Source organism: Amblyomma mixtum, chromosome 7 (assembly GCF_055824585.1).
Source record: "Amblyomma mixtum isolate Tamu chromosome 7, ASM5582458v1, whole genome shotgun sequence".
Lineage (NCBI taxonomy): Eukaryota > Metazoa > Arthropoda > Arachnida > Ixodida > Ixodidae > Amblyomma > Amblyomma mixtum.
In genome coordinates this window covers 72,040,062-72,064,472 of record NC_143018.1, presented here as the reverse complement: position 1 = coordinate 72,064,472, position 24,411 = coordinate 72,040,062, and the positions used below count along the sequence as shown (strand labels likewise).

The window sequence follows — 24,411 nt, the reverse complement described above, 5'->3', positions numbered from 1 at the left end:
TTTCTTCTTTCACTCCCACCTCCTCCCTTCCTGTAGGGTACGGTTCGGGTGTCCACCGAGATAACCGAGAATTTCTCATAAAGCGTTGCGTTCAAAGGGCAAGGCGTCGCGCCGAACGGGTGGTGGCGTTCCTCCCCTCCTGTACAGCGCGGTTCGGGTGTCCGCCGAGATGACAAAGAATTACTGCGCCATTTCCTTTCCTCAAAAAGCGTTGCGTTCAAAGGGCAAGAGATCGCGCCGAATTGGTAGTGGCGTTCCTCCCTTCCTTTACGGTGAGGTTCGGGTGTCCACCGAGATACAGAGAATTACTACGTAATTTCCTTTCCTCAAAAAGCGTCGCGTTCAAAGGGCAAGGCACGGCCGCTCGATCGAGCAGCCGTGGGAAGGCATCGCGCCGAACGGGTGGTGGCGTTCCGTGGACTGCCTGGCAGCGCTACAACACGCTGTCGCGTTCCACTCCTAAAGGCGAAGCTTAAGCGTCAAAAATTAGCAGTTAATTAGTATATAGTCATTAATCAGTAATTAGTCACTAATTAGTAATTTGTCATTACTTCGTCATCAATTATGTGTGACGTCATCCAGTAGTAACGTCACCAGTGTCACATAGGCAAAGTGGTGCGGAAAACGCTTTCGCCTATACCCACTTTAGACAGCTAAAGTGCCCCTGAGTTTTTATTGCTGCGGTAGGGTAAAGCGCGGGTAATTTTACTGCTGCACTATCCAAAAGAGGGCGCCACACGCATCAACAACGGAGAAGTCGTCGTAGATACAACTTTTATACTAATTAAAACATTAATATTGTCACGACCAGAGGAGCCGTGAAGGTAGACGTCGAGAAGAACCCAAGACTGGGAGCCTTCTTTTAATTATGGAGCCAGCTTCCACGACACAGAACAGAACAGCGCGCCACGAGAGCCCACCGCCGCTTCGTCGTCTTCTTCGACTCAGCGCGGAGGCCGCGCGGCGCGTTAGGCACGTGGCATTATTCCCCCCCGCGAAAGCGAACATCGTCTCGATGTGGAATGGGGTATGTACAGTGAGGGGAGGAGGAACAAAAAAAATTACCGACGATTACGTTACTTCCTAATGCGAAATTTGAGCGCAGCAAATAAGCTGTTTCACCTTTTCGATAGATTGAGGCAAAGAAATCGAGCAACACGTGTATGCGCTATCACAGAATTTTTTTTTATTTTTCACACGTATTCCTTTAACAAAGACTCCACTAACAGTTCTTGACAGTCATGAAGGAAGCTTTGTGGTCGGAGAAATAGACTGATATATGTTCGACTTGGTACACCAATGCTTGATTCTCAAAGACGAGATCTATACAAGTGCCTCGCGAGGTTGTCACAGCCGTGGGACGCGTTACGAGCGAGAGGAACGGGATGTTCTCCCGCATAAGTGTTAGGAAATTGCTGTTTGTCTTTATGTCAACATTAAAGTCCCCCACTACTAACATCGGTGTGGATCGATGGACGGTTAATGCGAGTTGCAGGAAGTGCACGACGTCTTTCGTGAGTGCGGTAGGGGCGAAGTAGGCAGCTACTACCAGCAAGCCGTTGGGCAACTTTGCGGCGCACAGTTCGCCAACTTCATGTGACGTGCTAAACATTTCGACTGGTATTGCAGAGAGACCTGTGCGCAAGTAGATAGCGACTCCCACCGCTCTGTTGTGGTCTCTGCGAGCACCACAGCAGTATAGGAAATCTATGATTTCGAGAGGCTCTTCGGGATCCATCCAGGTTTCAGCAAAGCAAAGTACAGAGGAATGGCGCAGAATGTGATCGTGGTGTACGTCCTTGGCATGTGCGGCAAGGGAGCGTACGTTAAGAATGTGGTTGTGAATGATGAATCAAGTGCTGCCAGCGAATGACGCGTCCATTGGCTGTCTGCGTGTGTTACTGATGTGTGGTTAACATGTTAAGCTTCGCCTGTAAGAGTGGAACGCGACAGCGTCTTGCAACGCTGCCAGGGAGTCCACAGAACGCCATCGCCAATTCGGCTGTACGCCTTGCTGGACGGTAAATTTATTTTTTGAGGAAAGGAAATGTATCTCTCTCGCATATCTGGGTGGACACCTGCACCTCGCCGTAAGGGAAAGGGGGAAGATGGGAGTGAACGAAGACGCCGTATTAGCTAGACGCGCCTTTGTTCATTCCAAACCATTCAGCTGGCATTACGGAGTGGCTAGCGTGCTCGTATCGCACTCCGGAGACCCTGGTTCGATTCCCCAACTCGACCAATTTCGTTCTCGGTTTTATTGATTTATGCGGTCTAACTAGAAAGGTTAATTAGGCTATTTCATATTTATATTATTTTATTTCTATCCATCGTGTTCTGTCATTAACCTGTCAATTGTTGGAACTGTCTAGGATGTTCGACACAACGTATATGAAACGAGCAACGTCTTACTGAGTGGGGAAGTGCGTGGTGGTGGAGGGAACGCGGCTTCGTACTTATCTGTTTTTTTTTCAGCAGCGTCTCCTTCCGCGGACGCTGTTGTCGCTGCGGCGCGCGTCTTTCTTTTCTTTTCTTCTGACCTCTTCATTCTCCTCTATATTAATTAGGCTAATCGATTAATTAAGCAATTAACTAAACTCAGTCCAACTTAGTTGCAGCATCACTATACGATCCCTTTGATTGGTTGCATGGTTACTAGCCAAAGTACAATTGGCCCCATTTGAAATTCGCGCACTGTGACGTCACAAGCATTTCGACCAATTGAAAAGCGTGACATTGGGGGCGGAGCTGGTTACGAGGCCGACGCCGACGCCGACGCCGACGCGAAACCCAGGAACGGACGCCAAAGAGCTGCGCTCTAAAAAAAAAGACTGGGGGTGAGGTGAACTATACAGTGCGCGCTAGATGACATGCAGGGAGAGTCAAGTTCACACGTGGGGTAAGGGGAAAAGGTACGAAACAGCGTGAACACAGCGCTCAGTCACGCGAAAAGTACGGCTTTAAGCGCACTACATGCACGATTTCAGGCCGTTGACGCTGAGGGCCGGCGACCACAGTTCCATGGGGGACAACTTCGTAGTTGACGCTGTTCAGGCGGCGCAGGACTCTGTACGGGCCAAAATACCTATTCAAAAGCTTTTCGCACAATCCCTTGCGGCGCACTGGTGTCCACACCCACACGTGGTCGCCCGGCTCGTAGTGCACGTCCCTATGCCGAAGGTTATAGTGTCGGGCATCGGCGGATTGCTGGCCCTTGATGTGCAAGCGGGCCAGCTGACGGGCCTGCTCTGCTTGCTCCACGAAGTGACCAGCTTCAGGGGGAAGCTCTGCGTCGCCGTACGGCAGCATGGCGTCTGGCATCATGCGGACCTCTCTGCCATACACGAGACGGAACGGGGTGAACTGGGTGGTTTCCTGCGTCGCGGTATTGTATGCGAAGGTGACGTACGGCAAGACCTCATCCCAGGTTTTGTGTTCAACGTCGACGTACTATCGCGCTCAATATGAGTTGCAACGCGCGGTCATCGACCGGGGCTCGTTCCGTGGTGTGCCTCCTCCAAACAGTCGCTTGGAATTCTGGGAGAAACTGCTGTTCCAGGAAACAACACCACCCCCGCTCAGGAAAAAGTTTCTCCCAGAAATCCGAGCGACTGTTTGGAGGAGGCACACCACGGAACGAACCCCGGTCGATGACCGCGCGTTGCAACTCATATTGAGCGCGATAGTACATCGAGATCATGTCCGCCAATGTTTTGTTGAGCCGTTCCGTTAGACCATTGGTTTGGGGATGATACGCTGTTGTTGGTCGATGAGCAGTATGGCTAAGCGCTAAGATGTCACGTAAAAGTCGGGCTGTAAACGCCTTGCCTCGGTCAGTAATGATGGCCGATGGGGCGCCGTGTCTAAGCACGATGTCGTGCATAAAGAAGTGGGCAACTTCGGCGGCAGTACCTCGCGCGAGGGCCTTCGTTTCAGCGTAGCGGGTCAAGTAGTCTGTGGCGACCACGATCCACTTATGGCCGGAAGACGAGAGAGGAAATGGCCCCAGAAGGTCCATGCCGACTTTATCGAATGGTATTTGTGGCGGCTCGATGCACTGAAGCAGTCCAGGAGGCTTGAGCGCGGGTTTTTTTCGCCGCTGGCATTGCCGGCATGTTCGGACATAATGCTTGACACTTGAAGTTAGGTTGGGCCAGTAATAGTTCTGCCGGATTCGGGATAAGGTGCGGGTAACTCCAAGGTGGCCGGAAGTCGGTTCATCATGGCAGGCAAGGAGGACTTCATCCCGCAGATCAGACGGTATGACGAGCAGGTAAGTTGTCGGACTTGAAGTAGAGTTCTTTTTATAAAGCATCCCTCTCCGCAGGCAGAACGACGATAGTCCACGAGCTAGGTTTCGCGGTATCTCAGGGCACCCACCTTCGAGATGTTCGATGAGCAGACGGAGCTCGGCGTCGGCACGCTGTCTGGAAACGAGCTCAGATGTGCTGACCGCTCCAAGGAAGCTATCATCGTCGGTGGTGTCTTGCGGAGGAGGTTCGACGGGAGCGCGTGACAAGGTATCAGCGTCGGTGTGTTTCCGGCCTGACTTGTAGGTGACGGTGAAATCGAATTCCTGCAGGCGTAATGCCCAACGTGCTAGGCGGCCGCAAGGGTCCTTTAAATTTTTCAGCCAGCACAGCGAGTGGTGGTCGGTGACGATACGAAACGGTCTGCCATAGAGGTATGGGCGGAACTTGGCGGCGGCCCAGACTACCGCTAAACATTCTTTTTCCGTGGTAGAGTAGTTCAACTCAGCACGCGACAGCGCGCGGCTGGCGTAGGCAATTACTTTGTCGACACCGTTTTGCCGCTGAACTAGAACGGCGCCAAGACCGACGTTGCTCGCATCCGTGTGCACCTCCGTATCGGCATCTTCGTCGAAATGTGCCAGGATGGGCGGTGATTGGAGTAGGCGTCGTAACTCGTCGAAGGCAGTCTGTTGTTCGTTGCCCCAAGAAAATGGCGTGTCATCACGGGTTAGGAGAGTCAGAGGGCTGACGAGCTGGGCGAAGTTTCTAATGAAGCGGCGATAATAGCAGCACAGGCCCAGAAAACGTCGGACTGCTTTTTTGTGGGAGGGGACCGGAAAGGCAGCAACGGCAGCAAGCTTCTCTGGGTCAGCGCGGATTCCGTCAGCACTAATGACGTGCCCGAGGAACTTCAGTTCGGTGAACCCAAAGTGGCATTTTTCTGGTTTGAGGGAGAGGTTGGCGGATCGAACGGCTTTGAGGACAGTCCTGAGGCGGTGCAGATGTTCCGTGAACGTTGCGGAAAAAAATGATGACATCGTCAAGATAAACAAGACAGGTCTGCCACTTCAAACCGGTGAGAACGGTGTCCATCATTCTTTGGAACGTGGCAGGAGCACAGCAGAGCCCGAATGGGAGGACGCGAAATTCATACAGCCCGTCCGGTGTAATGAATGCGGTTTTCTCACGGTCCCTCTCATCAACTTCTATCTGCCAATAACCACTTCTGAGGTCGAGCGAAGAGAAGTACTTGGCTTGACGAAGTCGGTCGAGGGAGTCGTCGATACGCGGTAGCGGGTACACGTCTTTCTTGGTCACACTGTTCAGCTTCCTGTAGTCGACGCAGAACCGTAGTGTCCCGTCTTTCTTTTTCACGAGGACGACAGGAGACGACCACGGACTTCTTGACGGTTGGATGACGCCGTCTGTGAGCATCTCTTCGACCTGTGTTTGAATAGCATCTCGCTCACGAGGGGACACACGATAGGGCTGCTGATGGATGGGTCGGGCTCCTTCATGCGTGATAATGCGGTGTTTAACGATCGACGTTTGGCGCACTTTGGACGACGACGTGAAACAGGCACCAAACTCCCGCAAGAGGTCCTGGAGTTGCCTCTTTTCAGTGGGTGGAAGGCCAAGATTTACGTCTACGCTGGTGACCGCTTCGGCGTCAGCTTCAGGTGTGTCCTCCGCACAAGCAAAGCATTCGGCCACTTCCTGAACATGGTCGACGTAAGCGATGGCTGTGCCACGGAACAGATGTCGATGTTCATTGCAGAAGTTGGTGACAAGGACCTCTGTACAACCTTCATGAAAGGATCCAAGGCCCCGTGCCACCGCAACCCCCTTAGTGAGTACGAGGGAGACATTAGGCTCGACAACCCGGAGTCCCCTATGTGGCTCGTCGCAGGTAACTCTCGTGAGAATGCTGGCACGTGGTGGCACCGTAACGTTATCGTCGGCGACTCGCAGGGCGGACCGAGAACCCTGGTGCGCTGGTTCTTCTGTGGCCATTGCGGTAGAAAACGTCACCAAGCGGTTCGGGAGGTCTATGATCGCACCGTGCTCGCGAAGAAAGTCGATGCCAAGGATGACATCGCGAGAACATTCGCGAAGAACGAGAAACGTGGCAACGAATGTGCAGCCTCGAACCGTAACCCGGGCCGCACACATGCCGAGTGGTGCGACAAGATGTCCGCCTGCCGTGCGTATGTCGGGACCGTCCCAGGGTGTCGTCACTTTTTTCAGGGCCGTCGCAAGCCGTCCGCTAAGGATAGAGTAATCTGCGCCCGTATCGACCAACGCGCTAACCTCCTTTGTGTCGACGAGAACAGGGATATCCAAAGAGACCCTTCCTTCAGCGCGGCCCGTCGATGGCTGTTGTGGATGACTCAGTCGGTGCGGCGGCGGAAACTGGTCGGCGACTGGGGTTGCGTCGTCGGGTCGATTCAAGCGGCGGGTTGAGGGAAACTCTTCGGCGATGCGGCGTTCGGCGTCGGGGCGATTGGGTACGTGCGGCGGCGGAAGCGGGTCGGCGATTGGGGTTAGGGCATCGCGGCGAGTCGAAAGGCGCGTCGGGGAAAACTGCGCAGCGTTGCGGCATCCGACGTCGGGGCGATTAAGTTGCTGCGGCGGTGGAAGCTTTGCGTCGGAACGGCGTTCGGCGGCCTCGCCTCCAAAGGCCGCCGGAGCTAGTTTTCCCGACGAGGGTTCGAGGAACCACGTTGTCCTGAGGCGAAACGGGACCCAGAGGGCGAAGACCGGCGTGGAGAGGGCGATCGCGACTCGCGGCGCGGAGGAGATGGTGAACTACGCTGGCGGGTGACATACTCGGCGATGTCTTGAGGGCGCTCTCCAGGGCGTGGACGGGGGCTGTCGACAGAAAAACCGCGTAGTCCCATTGCGCGATAGGGGCACCGCCGGTAGAGATGGCCGGCCTCACCACAGTGGTAGCAGAGCGGGCGTTGATCCGGAGTGCGCCAGAGGTCAGTCTTCCGCGGTGCCTGGCGCCGATCCGCCCAGTAAGGAGTAGGCTGAGCAGAGTGCACCGCGACCAATGGTGCGGTGTAAGGCAAAGGCCCAGGAGATGGGGCCGCGCGGCGCACGACGTCCGCGTACGTGACTGGCTGGACCGGAGTCGGGTACGGCGCGGGATCGTATGGAGTCGGTTGCGGCGCCGGCACAACTGCAGCGTCTGGTGCTCTGAGGGCCTGCCGGACTTCCTCGCGGATGACGCTGGTGACGGAATCGACGCGAGGGGCAAAGGTTCCTTGAAGGTGCTGCAGCTCCTCGCGGACCACTGAACGGATGAGTTCGCGAAGGGAGTCCGGATTCGTCCTGGGATCATGGTCGAATCGGTCCAACGTTGACAGTGTCGACGACGGACGCAGTTGCCGGGCGTACTGTTGCGATCTCTGCTGCAGCAATTTCTCCATGTGGACGGCCTCGGCCAGAAACTCCGCGACGGTGTTGGGCGGGTTCCGCACGAGGCCGGAAAAGAGCTGGTCTTTCACGCCGCGCATGAGGTGCCGCAGCTTTTTTTCTTCAGGCATGGCCGGATCGGCGCGATGGCAAAGACGCGTCACATCCTCGACGTACATGGCAACACCCTCATTGGGAAGCTGAATTCTAGAGGACAGGGTACGCTCCGCGCTCTCCCGGCGGTCGCTGTTGGCGTACGTACTCAGGAGCTGACGTCGAAAGTCCTGCCACGTCGAGAAAGTAGCCTCACGGTTTTCGAACCAGGTACGTGCAGAGTCCTCAAGGCTAAAGTACACGTTACGCAGCTTTGTAGCGGCGTCCCAGCAGTTGAAGGTCGCAACCCGTTCGTAGTGCGCCAACCAATCTTCTGCATCTTCAAACAGGTCACCGTGAAAGGGCTTAGGCGTTCGTGGGGTCTGAAGAGTGAGATAGGTAGGGCTGGCTGCAGGAACAGTCGGAGGCAGGGCGGGTATTGGCGTCGCCATGAGCGTAGGGGTAGTCGAGGGCTCACCGACAAAAGGGAGGGCCTCGGGGGACAAGCCTCGGATCCTCCGGCTGGCACGATGGACAGGGGTGGTCACAAGAGGCGGGCGTGTCGAGTCGTCCTCAGGAGTAGGGAGCATCGGCCGCACCTCCACCAGTGTCACGACCAGAGGAGCCGTGAAGGTAGACGTCGAGAAGAACCCAAGACTGGGAGCCTTCTTTTAATTATGGAGCCAGCTTCCACGACACAGAACAGAACAGCGCGCCACGAGAGCCCACCGCCGCTTCGTCGTCTTCTTCGACTCAGCGCGGAGGCCGCGCGGCGCGTTAGGCACGTGGCAATATTGTTTACAGCACCCATCAAATGAAAAAGATGCATATACAATCCTATGTATTTGAACAAGCAAATTCAAATCTTGAACTAAAAGCTTAAATACCGAGCAAACATTTCAAAATTTGTCAATAACCACTTAAGGTCACTGTTACCCTTTGTAGCCTTGAAAAACTGACTATATACCGACAGAACAGGAGTTGGGTTGTACTTCCAAAGTACATATACTAAAATTGGAACGATACAGAGAAGATTAGCATGGCCCCTGCGCAAGGATGACACGCAAAATCGTGAAGCGTTCCACATTTTTTTCGCAAATGTGCTCAAGGTACTACATTTATCTGCGATGTTCGAAGATTTGAAACCACCTTTGGGTCTGAAGGCTGCATAGAGGCGGTCGCCTCTGAATTTGAACTGCAATGTAATTTTCGAAGCCTCTTTTTTTTTCTAAGATATGATTTAAAGGTGTGCGAGCAGCAGGCATGGCAGCAATTGAATTACTTTTTAATTTGGTGTGTAACGTATTACTTTTCTGGTCTAGTAATTTAGTAATATGTACTGAATTACCTTGGAGGAGTAATTTTGCAGCAAAACCGCAATAATTACTTTCAAAAGTACTTAAAATGGATACCGCAGCTGACCGCAGCGCCGAGGTTAATGGCGTTTTCGAAATTCTAGAAACTGATATGGATATTACTTACGGAGGGCTGCACGCCTCTCAGTATTTATGGATCCTAACAGTAACAGTTAAAAAGTTAACTATGCAATATTAGTTAAACATCCTGCTAGTTAGAACTTATCTTTTTCTGATGCACTACACAACTGACACTGCTATGCCGAAAAAAAGCGCTCTTCCAGCAGAAAGAGCCTAATTTTTAAAATCGTGTGAAGTCTTAGGTCAAACACCCTGTATATGTATTTTCCCGTCAGCGCACTGACAAAAAATGTGAACTGACATGTAACAAAATTGGTTGGGAGTTTTCGGGAAATCTAGCTTCTGTGGCTAAATTTAAAGCCCTATTTTTAACTGAAGTGGCTCACAGCTGACGGCCTCACAGCGACATGCAATTTATTTCCGCCAACGTGCCTCCAGAACGAGTAAATTGAACTGCAGAATTGGCGACTTGTATGCTCCCCGGTAGTGCGATGAGCGTGCACAAGCAGTCGATGCAGTCCCGCTGTTACGTGGACGACAAATTCTTCGAAAGTCAGGAGGGTGCGGCCATAATACGCAATGAAAGAGGCACTCCTGATTGAAGAGTGAGGCGAGCAATCACTCAAATTTTGCGAGTAAGTTGGCCTCACCTATGTCAGCAAAGCGGCTGTTCAATGGACTAAGGCTACCTTTCTTCAAAAGAGGGACAAAACTTCCGACGTCCATTATCAATCTCAGTGGCGATGCAAGTAAATACTGCAAATTTTGTACGAGCTATTTCCAATGCGCAACATTTTCTTTGCGTCGAAACTAAAAAAGTAATTTAAAAATAATTCTCATTACTTATTGTGACCAGTAATTTGTAATGTAATTTATTTACTTTTGCGAGATTTCTAGGAAAGTTATTAGTAATGTAATTTAACTACTTTTCACAAGTAATTTTACCATGCATGCTTGCCCCTCATGGAGGAAGGGAAGCACTCAGGAGAGGCGATTACGTCACATTTTTTGAAGCCGCTTCCCCCTGCTCCCCCTCCTGTTTGGCCTCCGTCTCAGCGCGCTTGCGCATGCACAGCAGGAAGTGCAGCAGACGCCGCTCCGGAAAAAAGGACCACGTAGGGGATTCGTTGCTACGGAAGACTGGATCGATTGTTTCTAAACCGCCTCAAGAACCTAATGGTTTGGTTGGTTTGGTTTATGGGGATTAACGTCCCAAAGCGACTAAGGCTATGAGAGACGCCGTAGTGGAGGGCTCCGGAAATTTCGACCACCTGGGGTTCTTTAACGTGCACTGACATCGCACAGTACACGGGCCTCGAATTTCTCCTCCAAAGAAATTCAGCCGCCGCGGCCGGGATCGAACCCGCGTCTTTCGGGCCAGCAGCCGAGCACCATAGCCACTGAGCCACCGCGGCGGCCAAGAACCTAATGAAACGAACTTGATACTTAAGTGAATATTAGAAATTTTACATAATTAATCTTCTAATTAAGCAAAATTTAAAAACACTAAGGAGCGACAAAAGATGGAAAACAATACGCCGTTGGTTTTACCCAGCTGCGGTGCGCATCGTTTTCTTTTTTTTAAACCTGGGTAAAATTGCGTGAAACACCCTTTTGTCTCGTTAAGCAACGAACCTGTCACTACCGCCATTAGCTTAAAGCACGGTTGAGGTGTCCACTGTTCCAAGAGGACAGTTATGCGCCTTCCCTTTGGTTCAGGTGTCCACCGAGATGTGCACACCTCGCCCTCACCTCACGCTACGTATATCCTGGCGTAGCAGAGCTAAGCCACTGCCAATTTTTTTAAAGGCGGAAGCCTTTAATGCCTCATCGTTGTAAGCAGGAGTTGTCGACAGAAATGTCACGCTTTTCAATTGGTCGAAACGGTCGTGACGTCACAGTGCGCGAAATTACAAACGGGGCCAATTGTACTTTGGCTAGCAACACTGATCATAAATCTCCGAGTAAAACACAACAAGTCAGCGACAGCTCCAAACAGACACTTTCTTTAATCCGTACATGTACTCCATATGGTTCCCGGAGCAGTACAGCCCCGTCTGTTCTCTCTGTGGGCACCAAAAGGCAGACACACCACACACATACTATACTCATGTACTCAAGACAAGCCATCGCACAGTCTGCAGCTCCCTACTGTTAGAGATGGAGGGGTCCTGGAGATGACTAACTCGTTTAGCCCCACAGGTACCGGCTCCGAATGACGTTGACGGACTGCGCTATCGAGGAAACTGTACAGAAGGGTTTATTCTACATATTTACAGATGAGAATCGAATGCACTGCTCCGATCACACAACATCCCGTTAAATACGGTTCGCGTTCCCCAAATCCCTGACTAGGGAACTTAGGTCGAATAACGCTGTCCAATCGGATGGGCCATTGATGACGCTGGCGGTACCACCCCCGGCACGGGGCGGTGCTGAAGCTCTCTCGCTCTCTCACAGCTTGGGGGATGAGAAGGGGAAGACAGTCATCAAACACAGATGCGTCACCTTGACCACTGCCGCAAGTGTTCTGTGCGTTGCCTCCGTGGGAAAGCAGAATCCCGCAGTCTCCTCGCAGGTGGTTTAACCTTCTCGAACTCCCCCGCCGGATGGCCGAAGCACGAGACCCCTTCGACACAGCGTCTTTCAATTAGCAGCCTCGCTCAGCGTGACCTTGCGTAGCATCATTCCGTTCGGTGACCCGAAGGCCGACTCGGCCAACGTATACCGCTGTCCGCCGTGCTTCATGTGCATCTCTGCCTCCAGCGTTGCTGCTGCTGTCCCAAGTTCTCGCCACATCGTTGCCTAACGACGACACTCGTTTGACAGTAATTTCTCCCAGGCCCGTGGGAGACAGCGTCCTTCGATCGGTTCGGAGGTTCGGTGATTTGGAGAGCAACAACCCCCGTCCGTCGTCGTCTATGCTTCTGCCGCCGGCGCCAGGTCTCGTTGTCCACTCTTAACAGCTCGTCCGCGGCCCGAAAAATCTCGAATGGCCAGCGTTCACGACCGCTGGGCAGGAAGAGATGAGGCCGGAGTCGGGTGGAAGGGCTGGTTTCCAGAAATGGCATCCAAGCACGAACATTCAACAAAGAATGGCATCAGTGGACTGTTCCACGAGACAGGGCACTGACCCACAAGCAAGCGCTCGGAATTTGCCAAAGACCCACCAGGCTTCCCACAATGACAATAAATGTTTACTAAAACATTACTGAATTTTGGCGTAATTTTGGTGCCAAGAAAGCGCAAAATATCCCCTTTGAAATCGCCCAAGACGGACCGCTTGGGCCAAGGTTAAAGAAAAAAAAACACACACACACACAGTAGGTTGTCCTAATTTCTCCCGCTTAAAATAGTCGGCTTAAACCATCAGCATTTCCGTGCAGTTTTCCCTTCTTGTAACGCACCGAGAAATTGTACTGTTGGAGAGCTAGACTCCATCTGAGCAAGCGACCATTTTTGGGAGACATTTGTCGCAGCCAGGTTAGAGGGCAATGATCAGTCTCAAAGATGAACTTCGCGCCGTACAGGTAACACGACAACTTCTGTGCCGCCCAAACTAAACACGCGCACTCTTTTTCTGAAGCGCTGTACGCTTCTTCTCTACAGGTCAGCTTGCGGCTGACGTACAGAATCGGGTGTTCTTCGTGGTCGTCGCCCACTTGGCTTAAAACAGCACCCAGTCCTCTATCACTGGCGTCACACTGGACTATAAACTCCCTACCATAGTCAGGGGTCCGAAGCAAAGGTCGGGACACGAGCGCTTCCTTCAGGCTCCGGAAGGAGTTTTCTTTTAGGTCATCCCAGTGTACGTCACTGGGTGCTCCCTTTCGTAAGGCGTCAGTTAAGGGACTTGCCCGCTGTGAGTAGCTCGGTATGTACCGCTGGTAGTATCCAGCTAATCCCAAAAAGGAGCGAATGTCTGTCTTCGTCCGTGGCTGCGGAAATGCCGCTATCGGGGCAATTTTTAACTCGGATGGGCTCCTAGTTCCCTGGCCTACAACGTGGCCCAAGTAGGACACATGAGCGCAACCAAACCTACACTTTTCCCTTTTCAACGTCAGTCCGGCCTGTCGCAAACTAGAAAGCACGCTCTTTAGGTGCTCTAGATGCTCTTCCCAGGTGTCCGAAAAAATAGCGACATCGTCTAAATAGGGGAGCGCAAAGCCCTGCATATCCTTTAGTACGATGTCCATGAGTTTTGAAAAGCTGAAGGGGGCATTCTTCAACCCAAAACTAAGCATTAAGGGTCGAAAGGTGCCTGCTGGCGATATGAAAGCAGCATACCGGCTCGCGCTCTCCGAGAGGGGAACCTGCCAATATCCGCGCACGAGATCGAGGGTGGAAATGAATTTTGCGCCGCTCACCCTTTCTATCCTTTCCTCTATGTTGGGAATCGGGTAAAGCTGATCCTTGGTAATCGCATTCAGCTTTCTGTAATCCACGCATGGGCGAGGATCCTTGCCTGGGGTTTCAACCAGGATCAGCTGTGAGGTATAGTCACTTTCCGCGGGCTCTATAACCCCTAACATTAACATGCGCTGAATTTCAGCTTCCATTACCTCTTTTTGCCGTGGGGATACCCTGTAGGGCTTCGACCGAATCGGCTCATCAGACGTGAGCTCTATTTCATGTGTCAGGAGATGTGTCTTTCCTGGGCGGCTGCTAAATAGATCGGCGAATTTACTTAACAACTGCTTCAGCGCGTCGATCTGGGCCGAGCTTAGAAATTCTGCACCTATGGAAAGAGCCAAGATGTTCTCCATGGGGCCACTAGCGTCAGCGCTTTCCATCCAATCTGGACTCTCGCCGTCCGGCTCTTCCGGTTCATTTAGCGTCAGATTGACGATCCCGCTACGTTCCACGAACGGCTTCATCAGATTGCAGTGATAGATTTTCACCTGCTTTCCTCTGCCTGGAACCTTTAGCGCATAATTAGTGTCTGAAAGTTTCTGCAAAACTTCCACTGGACCATCCCAGTGAACTTCTAGCTTGTTCTTTCTCGATGGCCGGAGTATCATCACGCGATCGCCCACGGTGAAAGCTCGAAGGCGGGCGTTTTTGTCATAATAGACCTTGGCGGCCTCCTGGGCAGTTTTCATATTTTGGTTTACTAACTCCCTTGTATCGTTAAGGCGGTCCAGTAGCTGAAGCACGTACTCAACCACTGACTGGTTCTCTCCTGTCCCTTCCCACATTTCTCTCAGCATTCGGAGGGGAGAGCGGAGGGTTCTTCCGTATACAAGTTCTGCTGGGGTGAACCCCGTGGCTTCGTGGGGCACTGTTCGTAAAGCGAACAGTGTGGCCGGCAGACAGTCCTCCCAGTCGGCTTTGTGCTCGTAACAAAGAGCACGTAACACCCGCTTCAGCACCGAATGCCACTTTTCTACACTGTTAGACTGCGGATGATACACCGAGCTGTGTAGCATTTTTACTCCGCACCTTTCTAGGAACGTGGTCGTCAAAGCGCTTGTAAAGACTGTCGCTTGATCGGCCTGGATTTCGGCCGGAAATCCTATGCGCGCGAGCACCGACAAAAGAGCGTCAACTATTTCTGCGGAGCTCAAATCCTTCAATGGAACTGCTTCGGGAAATTTTGTGGCGGGACAAAGCATAGTGAGCAGGTACTTATAGCCTGACTTTGTTTTAGGCAACGGGCCTACTGTGTCTATTACAAGCCGGCGGAAAGGTTCCGAGATCAATGGCACAATTTTTAGTGGAGCCTTCCATGTCTCTCCCGGCTTGCCCACGCGCTGGCAGGCATCGCACGATTTCACGTAGCGTTCTGCATCTTTGAAACATCCTGGCCAGTAATATTCCATTAACAGCCGCTCCTTTGTTTTATTGATTCCGAGATGTCCTGACCAGCCATTACCGTGGCAAAGACTCAGAATATCCGCTCGGTACCTTTCAGGCACGACCAACTGATCAAGTGTTTTGCCTTTTCTGTCCTGATAGTGTCGGTACAGTAAGCCTCCTTTCTCATGCATCGTTATGTTGCGTCTCGCGATTCCCTCTTCGGCTGTAAGGCGCAATCTTTCCAATGTAGGGTCCTGTTTTTGTTCTTTTATTAGGGACTCCCTGTTCACCTGCAGAAGACGATCAAAGTTACGCGAAGCTGGAGATAAAACGGACCCTTCAGCCCTCTCTGCCTCATTTACCGACTCAGTGATCGAAGTGTCTGGTCGCTCATCTGCTCGGTCATCCGTCTGCCTTTTATGCCCTGGTGGCTCTTCAGCCTCCTGATTAGCTTCCAACGATAAGTTGGCTGGTGCATCTCTAGCTACCTGAAGTTCTGGAATCTGGCTCAATTGAGAAGCGAGCTGGAGAGTTTTAGACCTTGTCAAAGCTTGTATCACCCCACTTCCGAGTTTCTGGCCTCTCTCGCGTAGCAATTGGTCGGATCGATTCGAGAAAAGGTATGGGAATTGAAGTGGCACGGCCTTCGAAACTGCGGCCTCAGTTAACAGCTCTCCAAACGGCCCGCAAATCCTCACTCTAGCCATCGGCAGGCATACACTGTGTTCTTCTACCGCCTGTTTTATCCACGACACTTCCCCCGTGAAATCGTCCGCTGTAACATAGGACGGATGGACAACGTCCATCGTCGCGGCGCTATCACGAAGCACTTTGCAAGGTTTCCCGTTAACCTGCATTTCGTGCAAGTACGGCCTAAGGAGCTCTAAATTCTCGTCGCTATCATCGATGCACGAGAACACAACACGCTGCTTTGGACATTTGGCTGCAAAGTGCCCGACACGATTGCAGTTGTAGCAACGCTGTGGCCTACTAGCCTCGAACTCTCTTTTCCCGGCTTTGTCTGCTCCCTCTCTCTTTGACTGTTCTTCTTGCTTTTCTGGCGCTTTCTTTGACGCCTCCGACTGTCCAGAACTTCTAGCAAGCTGCTTCTTTCGGCTAGGTCCTTGATCTCGCATTGTGTTTCGAGCGTGTGACGCACCCCCTTCAGTGCTCAACCTTCTGCGCGAAACGTACTCCTCTGCCAGCTCAGCGGCTCTTTCAACTGTGTCGACCTTTTCCCTGTCTTGAACCCACAGTTTCACTGCTTGTGGAATGCTTCGGTAAAATTGCTCAAGGCAAAAACACTCGATGATTTTGTCTCGGCTTTCGTAAACCTCAGCTCCTTTTAGCCATTCTAGCAGGTTAGTCTTAAGGCCATACGCGAAATCCGGATAGCCCTCGCTATCGTTTTTGATTGTGCTCCTGAAGCGCTGTCGGAAAGCTTCGGCTGAAAGCCGGTATCTTTTCAGCAGGCTGGCTTTTACCTTGTCATAATCTGCTGCGTCTTTCGTGCTAAGTCTCGCTATGACTTCAGCTACTTCACATGGCAAGAGGGTCAGAAGCCGTTGTGGCCATGTACTGCGAGCAAAGTTCTCTCTTTCACAAGTTCTCTCAAAATTGCCCAGGTACAGTCCTATGTCCCGACCAATTTCATACGAATGCATGTACCTGTTCATTCGATACGATTCTGCATCGCTTGCTCTTTCAGGAGTTCCGGCTCTCGCACCAACGCCCTCTTTTTGTTTTTCGTTTTCAAGCTGTCTACGCTTTAGATCCCTTTCAGCGTTTTCAGCTTCCCATTTTTTTCTTTCTTTCTCTTTTTCCCACTCCCGATCAGCTTCCTCTTTACGCGCTTTTTCCTCTGTGCGCGCCTTTTCTTCCTGTTCGGCTTTTTCTTTTTGTATCAGGTTCCATGTAACTTCTAGGTGATCGTTATCCTTGACGTGTTTAAGAATGATTTCGCCCAGTTCAATTTTGGTTACTTTGTTCTGAACTTCCACTGACAGTTCCTCGCATATCAACAGCAAGTCCGACTTCAACAATCTCATTAGGTCCATTGTGACGCTTTCTCCGCTTTGGCTCTGCTAACTAAAAAAAAAATGCCTTGAGAATAACCCTTCTCAAATGACAAACCCTTGATTCCCAGTCAAGATTTTTCTCTGAATCTAAAGCCTGGCGAATCCCATAGCAAAAACCAAAACGCTCACCCGTGGAGAAAGCACGATGTCGCACGGTCCATCCCACCGCTGCCACCAGTGTTAGAGATGGAGGGGTCCTGGAGATGACTAACTCGTTTAGCCCCACAGGTACCGGCTCCGAATGACGTTGACGGACTGCGCTATCGAGGAAACTGTACAGAAGGGTTTATTCTACATATTTACAGATGAGAATCGAATGCACTGCTCCGATCACACAACATCCCGTTAAATACGGTTCGCGTTCCCCAAATCCCTGACTAGGGAACTTAGGTCGAATAACGCTGTCCAATCGGATGGGCCATTGATGACGCTGGCGGTACCACCCCCGGCACGGGGCGGTGCTGAAGCTCTCTCGCTCTCTCACAGCTTGGGGGATGAGAAGGGGAAGACAGTCATCAAACACAGATGCGTCACCTTGACCACTGCCGCAAGTGTTCTGTGCGTTGCCTCCGTGGGAAAGCAGAATCCCGCAGTCTCCTCGCAGGTGGTTTAACCTTCTCGAACTCCCCCGCCGGATGGCCGAAGCACGAGACCCCTTCGACACAGCGTCTTTCAATTAGCAGCCTCGCTCAGCGTGACCTTGCGTAGCATCATTCCGTTCGGTGACCCGAAGGCCGACTCGGCCAACGTATACCGCTGTCCGCCGTGCTTCATGTGCATCTCTGCCTCCAGCGTTGCTGCTGCTGTCCCAAGTTCTCGCCACATCGTTGCCTAACGACGACACTCGTTTGACAGTAATTTCTCCCAGGCCCGTGGGAGACAGCGTCCTTCGATCGGTTCGGAGGTTCGGTGATTTGGAGAGCAACAACCCCCGTCCGTCGTCGTCTATGCTTCTGCCGCCGGCGCCAGGTCTCGTTGTCCACTCTTAACACTACCCAATCTCAGTGGGAGGCCGCACTGCTCAGCTCGGACCCGGAGGTTCAACTTCTAGTCACAGAGCGAGCCGAAGAGGTCGCCGAACGACATCGTCGGTCGGCCACCTGGCGTCCGGCCTAGAAGAGGAGCCCACTGCGGGGAGGGGAACATCACCCCAATCCGCGCATAAGACCTCTTCTTTAAGAAAGTTTACCTCCTCCTCCTAGCAACCCTGCAACCAATTAAAAGGACCGTATAGTGATGCACCAAGTGGGAATGAGTTTAGTTAATTGCTTAATTACCCAATTAGCCTAACTAGCCTTTCTAGTCAGGCCAGATAAATAAATAAATCCGAGTAGGAAATTGGTTTGGTTTTGTGGGGTTTAACGTCCCAAAGCTACTAAGGCTATGAGAGACGCCGTAGTGAAGGGCTCCGGAAATTTCGACCACCTGGGGTTCTTTAACGTGCACTGACATCGCACAGTACACGGGCCTCTAGAATTTCTCCTCCAAATAAATTCTAGCCGCCGCGGCCGGGATCGAACCCGCGTCTTTTGGGTCAGCAGCCGAGCACCATAGCCACTGAGCCACCGCGGCGGCAGTAGGAAATTGGTCGCGTTCGGGAACCGAACCCCGGACTCCGGAGTGCGAGACGAGCATGCTAACCACTCCGTCATGCCAGCTCGATGGTTTGGAATGAACAAAGGCGCGTCTAGTGAATACGGTGTCTTCGTTCACTCCCATATTCCTCCCTTTCCGTTGCGGCGAGGTTCAGGTGTCCACCGAGGTATGCTAAACAGATACATTTCCTTTCCTCAAAAACCAATTTACCGACGAGCGAGGCGTAGAACCGAACGGGCGATGGTGTTCTATAGACTCCCTGGCAGCGTTGCAAGACGCTGTCGCGTTTCACTCATATGCAAAGCTTAACTTCTTAACAACACATCAGTGACACAAGCAGCAACACCGTGTTTAAGGCTTCCGCCTCACCACACTTTAGGTCAACAAAGTGCCCCCCTGAATTTTTCCACATTATGCTTGAGTGGAGTACTTGCCTGAATGGATGAAAATTATTAGAAATCCACATCGTCCGCAGCTATGTGTAGCCAAAGCGAGCGGCACACGTAGCAACGGTTCTGGTTAATCTCGTTTCTTCCTCTGGGTAAACAACCTCTCCTCCCATGCTAAAGTCGTTCACCTAGAGTAAGTGCACAAATCTCTCAGCAGAGAGGAAGCTGTCACTGGGAGACAATCACAAACAGGCTCTTTCCCAAAGCTACATATACTAAACAAAATGCACCCTACGATATACGCGGACAAATGTCCCTGGTGCGACGAAAAACCTACTCTATATCACATCACATGGGCCTGCCAAAACATAGACGTGGTCCCCAAAATACAAAACCCGAGTGCGGAGCAGTGGGAGACTCTGCTGTCCAGCGACCGCTGTGAAGACCAACAAGGTCTGGTACAGCGAGCTCAACGGGCGGCAGTGGCCAGCGGAGCCCTGGACTGAGGGCAACCGACCATTGATTAGAGGCGGACGACTTCGACAGAGAAGGCTCCTGGGGGTAGAACCAAGACGTCTCTGAAGATGCCCCCCAACCGCAGAGTTGGATTCCCTCTTGATCTCGTAGAGGGAAATTTAGTTAATGATGATGATTGAAGGATTCTTGACGTCTTGAAGATTCGAGTTGCTCAATCACATTGCAAGAGGACACTTTAGGAGAGGTTAACTTTTTATAACAATTAAAAGCACAAAGGAGGATACAAGCAAGGAGAAAACATATTTACACTTGACTGGCTCGCAGTTCTAGGTGACGAAACCAGCCCTCGGTCCTGCCGAAGCAGCGGGTTTTAAATCCCATGTCCCCGCTCTCGGTGGGAGAATAACCAATCAAGTACTATACAAACATCCACCCAATAACTTATTGGGGAAAGGAAAATACCACCAATCAGCAATTGGGGAAAGAATAACACAACCAGTGAATGATTGGGGAAAGAAGGTAACTCATCGCGACACTGTACACATATGCACACTTTCCACCATCACGATTTCGGATAATTATGCTTTCCCGCTGCGAGCTTCGCGAACACTCGCTTTCCCAACGTCCGGTTGCCGCCAAGTTCGAGGAACGCCATTTCAATCCATCTCTTTCCCATCGTCGCTCCTCATGCCTGCAGCTAGCGTGACAATAGGTCAAAGCATGCCGCTGCAGACATGGTACAAAGAGCCACGCACTGTGACGCGGGTCAGCCTCGCCGTACACACGTGCACACAGGATGCCGCCTAACGACTCCGTCCATGAGGGGAGTTTGACGTCTCCTGTAATCCCCCGCCATTCGGCGCCTCCCTTCTCCCGCTGGGTTCACTGACCCCTTTCTGTGCGGTTGTGCGGAGGGCCTAAGAAAAAGGACTTAATGGGCATTCCAATAAAGCGACCGGATGCGGCAAACAAAACACGGCACCGCGAACTTCACTCCTCCCAACCAAGAATGTCACACAGACACTTGTTGTCAGTGGGACATTAAAGTTCAGCCACGGTGTCCAACAACAAAAGTACATACGCACGCACACACACGTACGTCGGCTGTCCGGTCAGTCCACCAACACGCACACATGCGCCGGCTGTCCGGTCAGTACACCCGCACGCACACATGCGCGCACACAGCGGATATTTCAACCCGCACACACAAGGCTGGAGACCAATCTGCACATTCCAGAATTCACCATGTCAGATCGGTGCCCCAAACGGGCAGAAATTACTTCTATCCGCCTACATCTCGAAACAGAACAGCATGTTTCCGTTGAGCTTTGTCCACAAGATTGGACCAAAATTTACAATTATTCGGCACAGAGCCGGTTGTAAAGGCTGCCGCCGCCGTCGGATCAATAGAGCTCACCTGCTCCCCGCGGGCTATGAAGATTGCTGCTGCCCTCGCGTCTGCATTCTCCCCTTCTTTGAGTTTCACAGTAGGGTCAGGCCTCTCATCGGCTACTTCGCCTGCAGTTTTGCATCGAGATTCAAGTAGCGCTAGCTCTTCATTCAACTGCCCACCGACGTTCGCTTCAAAGAAAATTGTGCCTTCGAGTTTTCTTTTCTGACAACTACCTTCACCAGCTTGCTTCCCCACTTCTGGCGATGAAGCATACTGTGTCTCCTCCACGTCGATACCCACAGGGACAGACGCATTATCCGAATCCTGCAATTCCTTATCAGCTTCGAAAACCATTGCAGTGATCAAACGCGCATTCCTTCCTTCCTCGGCATCAAATGCAGCCTCATCGCTCGTTGTTAGCTCACAATCTGCTGCAGAAACTTTTGCAGCTACCGAATTGGCCTCAAGCTCTACCGGCGTCTCAGGTTTGTCTCGAATTTTGAAAGGCTTTTCCAAATCAGCTCTCTCATTTTCTTGATGTAGCCGCTCTCTTTCTGTCTGCTCTAACAGCGAGTGCGTCTCAAGTGTTAACAACTTCGCTACACCATCAGCTACATCTGCTGTCACTGCGCAGAGTGTCAGCTCCGGCTGGCTAACCGATTCATCTTTGGCAGCCAGCTTACCTTCGCCTGCAAAGACTGTTGCCTCTATTCGTGCCTGCTCTACCTGTTCGTCGAGCATTACAGCTGCCCCAGAGTTTGCGTCAACCTGTTCTGGCCCAATGCTGAACTCCTGTTCACAAACAATGCACTCATGTGCCTCCTGGGTCTGCTTTATCTCAGTTTGCTCTGACAGGCAGAGCTTCACAGGCGTGAACAACGCCCCTATGCCCTCAGCCATCTCTCCTGGCACGGCACACACGGTTGGGCCCTGCTGCCTAACCGCTGCAGCTTTCACACCTATAGCCATTGGTCCACAGGTCACTCTCAGTACGGGAACATGCTGTTCTCGCTTCGATTTCGGACAGTCAATCATTAGATGCCCAAATTCCATGCAGTCAAAACATTGAACTGCTGCCAATAACATCCCTCTATCAGATTTCGTTCCCTGGTTGAATTTAGATTGCATCTGTGCAAGTTTTATCTTTTCTCGTTCAATTTCGAGTTTCAACTTGCCAATTTCAAGCAGCTGTTCTGCCTTCTGCTCAGTCTCCAAACATCGCATCATGCCCTCCCGATCGTACCGCACTGCAGCCATCTCCCTTTTCCGTGCTATCATCTATAGCATGAAAACACTACACCGACATGGTGAATTCGGAGGAAGCAGAAAGGTCTCCTACCTCGCAGGTTGCTTTCCTCTGCCACGGTAGTCACGTCGCCCTGAGTGACGACAGCGGGCTCCTTGATGCGGATGAGTTGAGTTGAGCCCCGGCTCTCACAGCAGCTCGCTGACTTGTCCTGCCTCGTTTGACTTGCTGGTCTCCTGGTTCTTCTCTTGAACCTCAACGGGGACGCCTGGTTCCTTCCGCAGCTCACGGACTAGGCACCTCCACGACACGTCGGTCGCCTGGCTCCTTCAGCTCCTCGCCGACTTGAGCCTCCTACGTCCCGTTGAACTTGACCAGCAGTCTCATGAAGCTTTCAACGTCGCTCTATGACGCTGACGTTCCTCCTTTAGGACGTACCGCTCTGCAGCTTGTCCACCGACTTGATCCTCCGCCCCTCCGTCAGATACCTCGAGCAGGAAGACGTAGCAAATCCTGTCGACTGCGCCAGTTGGATTCCCTCTTGATCTCGTAGAGGGAAATTTAGTTAATGATGATGATTGAAGGATTCTTGACGTCTTGAAGATTCGAGTTGCTCAATCACATTGCAAGAGGACACTTTAGGAGAGGTTAACTTTTTATAACAATTAAAAGCACAAAGGAGGATACAAGCAAGGAGAAAACATATTTACACTTGACTGGCTCGCAGTTCTAGGTGACGAAACCAGCCCTCGGTCCTGCCGAAGCAGCGGGTTTTAAATCCCATGTCCCCGCTCTCGGTGGGAGAATAACCAATCAAGTACTATACAAACATCCACCCAATAACTTATTGGGGAAAGGAAAATACCACCAATCAGCAATTGGGGAAAGAATAACACAACCAGTGAATGATTGGGGAAAGAAGGTAACTCATCGCGACACTGTACACATATGCACACTTTCCACCATCACGATTTCGGATAATTATGCTTTCCCGCTGCGAGCTTCGCGAACACTCGCTTTCCCAACGTCCGGTTGCCGCCAAGTTCGAGGAACGCCATTTCAATCCATCTCTTTCCCATCGTCGCTCCTCATGCCTGCAGCTAGCGTGACAATAGGTCAAAGCATGCCGCTGCAGACATGGTACAAAGAGCCACGCACTGTGACGCGGGTCAGCCTCGCCGTACACACGTGCACACAGGATGCCGCCTAACGACTCCGTCCATGAGGGGAGTTTGACGTCTCCTGTAATCCCCCGCCATTCGGCGCCTCCCTTCTCCCGCTGGGTTCACTGACCCCTTTCTGTGCGGTTGTGCGGAGGGCCTAAGAAAAAGGACTTAATGGGCATTCCAATAAAGCGACCGGATGCGGCAAACAAAACACGGCACCGCGAACTTCACTCGCAGGAAAAAGCCTTAGTGAAAATAAAGTTTTCCCTTCCCTTCCTGCACCGCCAGAACCGTTGCTACGCATAGGGGGATACGTATTTTGGCTCTTCGTAGTCGCAGCCTATGAAGATTACTAATAATACACTCTGGGTGGCTAGTTGGTACATGGTTTCGGAAAAAGAAGATGCACAAAACAGACACCACAGTAGGAATGCAGACAGAACAAGCGCATCACAGGAGGAAGACAGACGAAACCAGCTTGTTCCCTTTGTCTTCCTCCTGTGGTGTCTGTTTTGCGCATCTTCTTTTTTCAAAACTATTACTAATAAGTTCTATTTAATCAGGCAGCTACTCCACTCAAGCATTATTAACAAGCGTGGGCCATCAAATGCCACCACACGAGTTAAAATTACAGCATGCATGTGTCAGCGGTTTAGCCAAGAGCAGCCTTTCACAAGGTGCAATTAGGGATGCAAGAATCATGCCAGTTAAAGATTTGGCCGGGTGTACGCCGGCAAAAAAACAATAAAAAGGCAAGCCTTACAACTCCCCTACAATTTTAATGAATGTTAATGGCATACAGACACTGGAAACTCGAAGAAAGCTTTTACGACTAAAATTTCTCTTTTTGTTGAAAAATAACAAGTTATCAATGAGCCCGGACCCTTATACATAAAACCACTAGTTACGCGATTAACGAGACATCGTCACGCCCAGTCCTTAACACCTTATCGTGCCAGATCCAACTTGTTTAAATATTCTTATTTTCCCCGAACAATAACTGAATGGAACCAGCTTCCTTTGACTGGACTGTTAAGCGCTGAGAGCATTGCCAGTTTTTTATAA

General features: G+C 51.5%; 1 protein-coding gene and 1 non-coding gene across 2 annotated transcripts; one reads left to right on the top strand and one right to left on the bottom strand.

The window, feature by feature from the left end:
• Positions 1-8,754: 8,754 nt before the first annotated feature.
• LOC149336449 (U6 spliceosomal RNA) lies at positions 8,755-8,857 on the top strand. Its single transcript, XR_016284678.1, has one exon. It is a non-coding gene; the product is annotated as a U6 spliceosomal RNA (small nuclear RNA).
• Positions 8,858-13,186: 4,329 nt separating this feature from the next.
• Positions 13,187-16,794, bottom strand: LOC149336448 (uncharacterized). The gene is made up of 2 exons (XM_089554147.1): positions 14,645-16,794; positions 13,187-13,199 (listed from the first exon to the last, which is right to left on the bottom strand). Exons 1-2 carry the CDS (start codon positions 16,675-16,677, stop codon positions 13,187-13,189), a joined length of 2,046 nt encoding a protein of 681 aa, XP_089410273.1. The 5' UTR covers positions 16,678-16,794.
• Positions 16,795-24,411: the final 7,617 nt, after the last annotated feature.